The 9,440-nt window shown below is 44.9% G+C and overlaps 2 protein-coding genes across 2 annotated transcripts in view; both read right to left on the bottom strand.

Moving 5' to 3' along the window:
• Positions 1–323: 323 nt before the first annotated feature.
• Positions 324–3,352, bottom strand: LOC119598730 (pollen-specific leucine-rich repeat extensin-like protein 1). Its single transcript, XM_037948515.1, has 4 exons — positions 3,163–3,352; positions 2,734–2,977; positions 1,749–2,105; positions 324–882 (listed from the first exon to the last, which is right to left on the bottom strand). Exons 1-4 carry the CDS (start codon positions 3,350–3,352, stop codon positions 324–326), a joined length of 1,350 nt encoding a protein of 449 aa, XP_037804443.1.
• A 4,177-nt stretch (positions 3,353–7,529) lies between these two features.
• Positions 7,530–9,440, bottom strand: part of LOC119598728 — a 5,348-nt gene continuing 3,437 nt past the window's right edge. The window contains exons 3-4 of the mRNA XM_037948514.1: positions 8,565–8,798; positions 7,530–7,781 (exon numbers count right to left, since the gene is read on the bottom strand). Coding sequence (XP_037804442.1) covers positions 7,553–7,781; positions 8,565–8,798 — 463 coding nt within the window. The 3' untranslated portion in view covers positions 7,530–7,552. The remainder of the gene's footprint in view (positions 7,782–8,564; positions 8,799–9,440) is intronic.

Here is a 9,440-nt window from a genome sequence, read left to right as displayed (position 1 = left end):
TCCTACCATTTCATACATCGCTCGGTCACCAAGAAAAAATCGTCCTCGATTCTTGGTAGACGATGCGGTGGATGACAGGGGATAGGTGAGGAGGCAAATGACACGGGGTTCGTATCTTGCGAGAGCAGAGGGGAAGGTCGCACAGGTGACTTCTAAGGTTTTGGGGGCCCAGGGGCTTGTTGCACAGGGACTGTTCTGAACGCAGGTGGTCTTGCGGGAGCAGCAGTGATGATCTCAAGGGGTTGTCAACGTTCCACAGGATCGCTTGAAAACACATTTTAACTTGTCAACGCCGTGTCAGTCGTAAATGACACGCCACCGTTCTAGAAATTCTGGACCAAGTTGTTGGGGAGGAGATGAGGACGAGGGGGGGAATCTTGAGAGCGAGGTCTTCGAAGAACAGGATCCGTCGTTGGCGGGATTCGTCTCTGGGAGAGGAGGGCCCATGGTGATGGGGTCACGAGGTTCGGCGGCAAGGGGCAGGACCATTTTTGCCCGGGGTCACCAGCACAGGGCATCAGGGGTGGGAGTGGTTTAGATGCGACGAGATGCGGGGGACGTCGGGCGGCAGTCACCAGCGGCGAGGGGGGGGACACGCCCGGGGTTGCAGTAGGTAACAAAGGGGGGTCGGAGGTGATGCGATGGCGTCCCTGAGTGGACGAGATGCGGCAAAAAAAGGGCGTCAGGCGGGGACACCCGCGGACAGGGGGCGGACACGGCCGGGTTGCAGCGATGTGCAGTGGGGGATAGAAAGGGTTTGGGAGGTGATGCGACAGCGAGAACGTCCGTGAGATGGGTCTTAACGGGGCGAGCGGGCTTGGCGCGCCGGGGTCGGCGGCGAGGCCCCCGACGTGGTGTCCGAGAGTCAAAGGGAGCGGTGGGCTTTAGCAGGGGGCGTCTGCTCTGAGGACAAAAAACGGGAACGCAGTACTATTCTTGGCGACGAAACATATCCCTATCTCAGGGAGTTACAATATCAAAACCAACTCGTAATGTTGAAACGAGGAAGAAAGTGTATGATTCGGAATGGGTTAATTGCAACATTCACCTGAGAGATTAAAGCAGTAATGAACAATCGAGATTGTAGGATAAAAATCTCGAGGAAATTACATTACAAGCCATGCAAAATACAGGAATGATTCTCCCGAAAATAGAATTTAAAATTTTTGTGCAACAATGTGAGTGTAGCTAACCATAGAAATATTTCCTTTAGGGGGAAAAGAGAGTAGTTCATCGAAAATGCGGGTTAATGAGAAAATTAATTAAAAGGGGAATTGATGCTAGGATACAGGGAAAAATTTTCAAGAGAAACTTATTAAAAACATGCAAATAAAAAACAGGAAAAATTTTCCTAGAAATAGTTCATAAGAATGAACTGGAAATTCAGCATCTTTGATTCAGAAAACATCACGCTGTAGATTAGCATGAAAAATTTTTAAGTACTATAATAACAGAACACAGAAAATAAAAGTTAGGGAAAAACCCCAGGGTATGGGAGTGAGGCGGGGCACAGAGGAGGGGAGACAGTTCAGCTGAGGGGAAAAACTCGTTTTCTATGAGGGGAGGAAAACCCGGGTTCGCGAGAGCGAGAGGAAAAACAGAAAATCACTTACAGGGGGGTTTTCCCAAACAAAAGGGAAAAAAGCGAGGATAAAGGAATCACCTTTAGGTAGGCAGGGCAGTTTGATTGATGTTGCAGGCGTCAGCAACTGCAGCAAAGTTTAAGGGCTGCGAAAGGGTTGAAGTACTGTGCGCGAGGGGGGCGCGATGTCAATCGGCAGGGAAGACTGGCTTCTTGCTTGATGTCGGGAATTTTGCAGATGTATCTTGGATGAAGTCTTGCAGTGCAGAAATTGAAAAGGGGGTCTCCGCTTTCAGGAATCAATAAACTGTCTTCGAGGGACTTCGTGTGATTTTGTAACTTCGGGGGTTTTGGTTGGGGCGATTTTTCCCAGAGCGGCCAACCCAAGTAATAATTTCTGGGGGATAATCCCAGCGCGATCCCAGTGTAAAATGTATGGTAGTGCGAGAGACGTTTTCCCCACAGGTTGGTATCTGGTTCTCTGGTTTTTTCTGTCTTGTAGGTGTGTAGATTAAAATTTTCGCTGGTTCACAACTTTTTTTCGCAGAGTATGGGAGCAGGGACGGGGAAGGCAGGGAGACCCGCCTGGGAGGCAGAATCGTCCCCGCCACCCCTTGCTGGCAAGACGGTCTGTCTTAACTGCTCAGAAATTTCTATGAACAAACATCGTTTTGAAAAAATTCATAATTAAAAAAAATTGAAAGAATTTGAATGAACCAAAAAACCGATACATATGGTCCATGATGGTTTCGTGGTGAAGGAAAAAGAGTACCCCTTTTATACAGTTTTGTGAAGAAGAGAGTTTGGTGTTTACAAGACTAAAAAATTCATATAAGGAGAAAAAATTTTGAGTATTCACAAAACTAAACATTTGAATATCGGTAAAGATAGGATAAAATTATTTGGGGATTTTGGAATAAGCTTTTCTGAGAACATTTTGAGTATAAAAAAACCATAATTAACCAAAAATAGAGAATAACGTCTGGGAATTGTTTAAAGCAAAAGGGTGGGGTTAGCTGTTCTTTAAAGGGCAATTTTTTCAATGTCACGGCTGTAGACCTGTTGGGGTCGGTGAGGACAGTGGGTTTTTAAAAGAAGGCCACGTGGCTTTTTTTTATGTGAGGCGTAAAGATCAGTACCATTTCACTAACGCTCGGCAATAAAAAGAATCGTCCTCGTTCTTTGGGGAGACGTGAGGTGGATGGGCAGGAGATGGGGACGGAGGCAAGTAACAGGGGGTCTCGTATCTTGCGATGGCATGAGGGAAGGGCACAGGTGACTTTTTAAAGGTTGGGGCCTGGAGCTTGTTTGCAAGGTCACTGTTTTTGAAGCGCAGGGGGTCTTGACGGGAAAAGCATGATGTCAGCAAGGACTTTTTCAATCGTTCCACAGGACCTTTAAACACAGTTTAAATTGTAAGCGCCCTGTCATCGTAAAAGACACGCACACCTTTAGAAGATTTTGGACCAAGTTGTTGGGGAGGAATAGGGCTGAGAGGGAACCCTTTAAGCGAGGTCTTTGAAAAAATCAGGGGTCACGTCGTTGGCGAGGATTCGTCATCTGGGGGGGGGGGAGGAGACCGGGATGGCGCACGAGGTTCGGCAGGAAGACGGACCATTCTTGCCGGGTCCCAGCACAGGGCATCAGGTGTGGTGAGTGAGTGAGATGCGACGAGATGCGGCGAGGAGTCGGGCGGCAGTCACCAAAGGCCAGGGGGCGGGCACGACCGGAGTTGCAGTAGGTAAAAAAGGGGCGTCGGCAGGGGATCATGGCGTCCCCGAGTGAACGAGAGCGGGGGACTCAGGGGGGCGATCCCCCCACGGCGAGGCGGCGGACCGGCCGGAGTTGCAGTAGGGAAAAAGGGCGTTGGAGGTTGATGCCATGGGCCGTGAGTGGGGGACAGATCGGCGAGGATCGGGGGGGGATCACCGCGGACGAGGCGGGGCCACGGCCGGGGTTGCAGCGTGTGCAGTGGGAGGGTAGAAGGTTCGGCAGGTATGCGACAGCGAGAACGCCGTGAGATGGGCTCTTTAAAGGGGGGAGCGGGCTTGGCCGCCCGGGACGGCGGCGGGGGCACGACGGGTGATCCGGAGAGTAAGGGTCAGCGGTGGGGTTCACGGGGGGGGTCTGGCTTGAGGACAAAACGGGAAAACGACATACTATGTCTTGCGACGAAGAAAATGCCATATCTCAGGGATTTCAATACAAACAACTCGTAATGATTAGGAAAAAGACTGGAAGCAAGTGTCATGGATTCGGAATAAGGGTTAAATTTCAAAAATTCACCTGAAGGGGTTTAATGCAAAATGAAAATCGAGATGTGGGAAAACTCGAGGAAATTACGGTTTACAGAGCCTGCAAAAAACAGGGAAAGATTTTCCCACGAAAAAAGAATTTTAAAATTTTTGGAACAAAGTGAGGTAGCTAACCATAAAATATTTCCCCTTCAGGGGAAAAGAGAGTGTTGATGCAAAAACAGGGTTAATGAGAAGTTAATTTAAGGGTAAAAGATGTAGGGAAAAGGAAAAAATTTTTTAATGAAAAACTTATTAAAAACTGCAAAAACAAAGGAAAGATTTTCCCATGAAAAGTTCATAATGAAGAACGGAATTCAGCTATGTTGATTTAGAAAACATCACGCTGAGTTAGCATGAAACTTATTAAGTAATCATAAGTAGACGAACTACAGAGAAATAAAAGTTAGCAAACCGCAGGGTATGGGGGTGAGGGGGGCACGACGAGCGGGGACAGATTCAGCTGAGGGGAAAAACTCGTTTTAAAGGGGGAGGAACCAAAGGTGTTCGGAGAGCGAGAGGAAATCAACAATTCATTCACAGGATTTCCCAAACAAATGAGAACAGCGAGGATAAAGGAACTCACCTTAGGGACTGGAGGGCATTTTATTATGTTTCAGGGTCAGGCAACTGCAGCAAATGTTGAAAACTGGACAGGGTTTAAGTACTGTGCGCAGGGGGGGCCGATGTCAAAATCGGCAGGGAAAAGATGGCTTTTTGCTTGATGTCGGGAATTCGCGAGTATCTTGAATAAATCTTGCAGTGACGAAGTTTACAAAGGGGTCTCCGCTTTCAGGAATCAATAAAAAAGTCTTCAGAGGGACTTCGGTGTGTTTTGTAAACTTCGGGGGGGTTTTTGTGTGGTGCGATTTTCCCAGAGCGGGTGCCACCAATGTAAATATACGTGGGAGAATCCCAGCGGATGCCACTAGGTAAAATGTATGGTGACGTGGATGAGACGTGTCCCCACAGGTTGGTACTCTGGTTCTCTGGTTTGTTTTGTCTTGTAGGTGGTAGAGTTAAAGTTGTCGCTGGTTTCCCAAATTTTTTCTGCGAGAGTATGGTAGCAGGGCGGGCAAGGCAGGGAGACCGCCTGGGGGCAGAATGTCCCCACCTACCCGCTTTCTGGCAACGAGGGTCTGTTTAACTGCTAGAAATTTTTATGAAAAAAACCGTTTGAAAAAAATCATAATGAAAAAAATGAAAAAATTTTAAGAACCAAAATTTGATACATGGTCAATGATGGTTTCGTGGTGAAGGAACAAGATACCTTTTATCGTTGTGTGTAAGAAGAAGTTATGGTGTTTACAAGACTAAAAGGTTCATGATAAAGGGGACAAAAATTTCTGAGTATTCACAAAAACATAAATCTTGAAAATCGGGAAAGATGCGATAACATTTAGTGATTCGGAATAGCATTTTTGATGAACATTTGAGTATAAAAAAACAATAATTGTCACACAGAATGAAATAAAAGCATGGGAATTGTTTCAAGCAATAAAGGGGGGGATTTTCGTGTTCTAAGGTCAATTTTCAATTTTCCCGGCTGTAGACCTGTTGGGGCGGCTGAGGACAGTGGGTTATTATAAGAGAAAGGCACACGTGCTTTTCTGGTATGTGAGGGGTAAAAATCATATCCATTTCACTACAGCGAGGAAGGAGGGAGAGGAAGGAGGAGAAGCAAGAGAAGGGGAAGACGAGAGAGAGGGAGAGCGGAGAGAGGGGGGACGAGGAGAGAGAGGAGAGAGCGAGAGAGAGGAGAGAGCGAGAGAGAGGAGAAAGCGAGAGAGAGGAAGAGCGAGAAAAAAGGGGGGGGGGGAAAAGGGGAGGAAGAGAGAGGAGAAGCGAGAGAGAGGAGAGAGCGAGAGAGGGGAGAGAGCGAGAGAGGGAGAGAGCGAGAGAGAGGAAGAGCGAGAGAAGGAGAGAGCAGAGAGAGGAGGAGCGGGGGGGAGAGAGGGAGAGAGGAGAGAGCGGGGGGGAGAGAGCAAAAAAAAAGAGCGAAGGGGGGGGGAGGCGGGGGGGGAGAAATATAAAAAATTTAATAAAAAAAAATTTAATAAAAAAAATAATTAAAAAAAATTATAATGACAAAAAAAATAAAAAAAAAACCCCTTTTTAAAGTTTTTTTTGATAACTTACTCGCATTGACCCTTTTTCTCACAAAAAACGGTTTGGTAAATCAAACATTATATACAACGGAGAATACAAATAAAAAATATGGTAAAACAAAAGAAAAAATCAACAACAAAAACACGAGAACCTAGTAATAATTGCAACATTCAATATCAAAAACAATAAAGAAAAAAAAAAATTAAACGCCCAAAAAAGAAAAATTTCATTAAACGGCAATAAAGAAGGGAAAAATAATTTAGAACGATGATAAAGAAGAAAATGCATTTAAAAAGACAGTAACGAAAAAATAATTCATACAATAATAACAAAACACAAAAAACGTCAGGAAAATCGAAAGACTTCTCTTTAACTCTCTTCGAAAAACTTCGTTAATTTTTTCTCTCCTTGTATGATCTACATAAAAAACCCCCAATAAGCTTTAATATGCACCAAATTCTGCTCGATCCACTAATGGATTTAATCTTTTAGTATTTTTTCTTGCCCTTTGAATAATATATAAATGTAACGGGCATGGGCCTGAATCAACAAATATCAACTAAAAATAAACGAGGGATAATGGGTGAATTTTTATATCAAAAAATCACATCTGTTGAAATTTGTACAGACCACACACACCCCCAACACCCACACACCCACACACAAACACACACACACACACACACACACAAAACCAACCACACACACCCCCACACACACAAACCCCACACCACACACCACACACACAAATATTATATATAATAAATATTAATATATTATATATTATATATATATATGTATAATTTTTACATATATATATATAATAATATATATATATATATATATTATATTATACATATATATTATATATATATATATATATTATATATATTTTATATTTTATAGTATATAATACTTTTTTATTTATTTATAAAATAAAATATATATATATAATGATTCTTGGTAGACGATGCGTGATCAGGATAGGTGACGACAAGTACAGTCTCGTATCTTGCAGATGAGCAGAGGAAGGTCGCCAGGTGACTTCTAGGTGGGCCTGGGAGCTTGTTTGCACAGGTCACTGTTCTGAAGCGCAGGTGGTCTTGCGGCACAGTGATGACAGTCAAGGCTGTCAATCTCACAGGATCGCTGAGACCATAACTTGTAAGCGCCGTGTCAGGAATGACACGCACACCGTTCTGAAGATTCTGGACCAAGTGTTGGGAGGACTGAGGACTGAAGGACTGATCTTGAGAGCAGTGGTCTTCGGAGGAGCAGTGATGAGTCAGTTGGCAGAGATCGTCATCTCCAGGACGCAGAAGAGCACAGTATGGTGATGGCCGGTCACGAGTCGCAGGCAAGACACGGACATCTGCCAGGGTTCAGCAGTCACAAGGGGCGATCAGTGGGTGAGTGAGTCTGAGAGTGCGACAGATGCGGCGAGGACGTCGGGGGCAGTCAGCACCAGCGGACGAGGCGGCGGACAACGACCGGAGTTGCAGTAGGTAACAAAGGGCGTCGGAGGTGAGCGATGGCGTCGTGAGTGAGACGAGATGCGGCGAGGACGTCAGGCGGCGATCACCAGCGGACGAGGCGGCGGACACGGCCGGAGTTGCAGCGATGTGCAGTGGGGGACAGAAGGTGTCGGCAGGTGATGCGACAGCGAGAACGTCCGTGAGATGGGCTCGTTAACGGGGCGAGCGAGGCTTGGCGCGCCAGGGATCGGCGGCGAGGGCAGCGACGTGGTGATCCGAGAGTCAAGGTCAGCGGTGGGCTTCAGCAGGGGGCGTCTGGCTCTGAGGACAACAACGGGAACGACAGTACTATGTCTTGGCGACAGAAGACATAATGCCATATCTCAGGGAGTTACAATATCAACACGAACTCGTAATGATTAGGAAACGACTGGAAGCAACGTGTCATGGATTCGGAATAGTGTTAATTGCAACATTCACCTGAGAGATTAAATGCAGTAATGAACAATCGAGATTGTAGGATAAAATCTCGAGGAAATTACGAGTTTACAGAGCCATGCAAAATACAGGAATGATTCTCCACGAAAATAGAATTAGAATTCATGTGCAACAATGTGAGTGTAGCTAACCATAGAACATATTTCCTTCAGGGAAATGAGAGTAGTTGCATGCGAAAATGCAGGGTTAATGAGAAGTTAATTAAGGGTAATTGCATGCTAGGATACAGGAATAATTTTCTAATGAAGAAACTTATTAAAAACATGCAAATAACACAGGAAAGATTTTCCTATGAAATAGTTCATAATGAATGAACTGGAATTCAGCATCATGTTGATTCAGAAATCATCACGCTGTAGATTAGCATGAACTATTAAGTACTCATAAGTAGACAGAACTACAGAGAAATAAAAGTTAGGCAAACCGCAGGGTATGAGTGAGTGAGGCGGGCACAGAGCGAGCGGGAGACAGATGTCAGCTGAGGGGAGATCTCGTTTTCTATGAGGGGAGGAACACAGGTGTTCGCGAGAGCGAGAGGAAATCAGACACTTCACTTCACAGGGGATTTCCTAAACAAATGAGAACAGCGAGGATAAAGGAACTCACCTTGAGGTACTGGCAGGGCAGTGTTGATTGATGTTGCAGGCGTCAGGCAACTGCAGCAAATGTTGAAGACTGCGACAGGTGTTGAAGTACTCTGTGCTGAGGAGGCGCGATGTCAACTCGGCAGGGAAGACTGGCTTCTTGCTTGATGTCGGGAAATCGCAGATGTATCGTTGAGATGAAGTCTTGCAGTGACAGAAGTTGACAAAGGTGTCTCCGCTTGCAGGAATCAATAAACTGTTTCGAGGGACTTGTGTGATTTTAGAACTTCGGGGGGTTTTGGTTGGTGCGATTATCCCGGGAGGGGGCCCAAACCAAATGAAAATAATACTGGGGATAATCCCAGCGCGACCCCTAGGTAAAGATTTTAAGGGGTTACGTGCGAGGAGCTTTTCCCCCCAACAGGGGGGGGGTACTCTGGTTCTCGGGTTTTTTTGGTCTTTTAGGTTTTGAGATTAATTTGTCGCTGGTTCACAAATTTTATTTCTGCCGAGAGTAGGGGAGCGGGACGGGCAAGGCAGGGAGACCTGCCGGGGAAAGGCAAAAATCTTCCCCGCCCAAAACCCGTTGTGGAAGACGGCCCTGTCTTAATGCTCAAAAATTTTTCTATGAAAAAACATCGTTTTGAAACACTTTCATAATAAAAACCTTTGAAAATTTGGGAAAAACCCAAAAAAAAAAATTTAAAAGGGTTTTTTTTGGGGGGTTTAAAAATTTTTTTTTTTTTTAAAAAAAGGTTTTTTTTAAAAAAAAAAAATTTAGAAAAAAAAAACAGGGAAAAAAAAAAAAAAAATTTAAAAAATTTTTTTAAAAAAAAATTTTTTGGGTTTTTTGGGGAAAAATTTTTGGAAAAAAAAAATTTTAAAAAACACCAAAAAA

This window comes from Penaeus monodon, chromosome 41 (assembly GCF_015228065.2).
Source record: "Penaeus monodon isolate SGIC_2016 chromosome 41, NSTDA_Pmon_1, whole genome shotgun sequence".
Lineage (NCBI taxonomy): Eukaryota > Metazoa > Arthropoda > Malacostraca > Decapoda > Penaeidae > Penaeus > Penaeus monodon.
The sequence above is the reverse complement of the archived record's forward strand: the minus strand, read 5'-3'. Positions and strand labels throughout refer to the sequence as shown.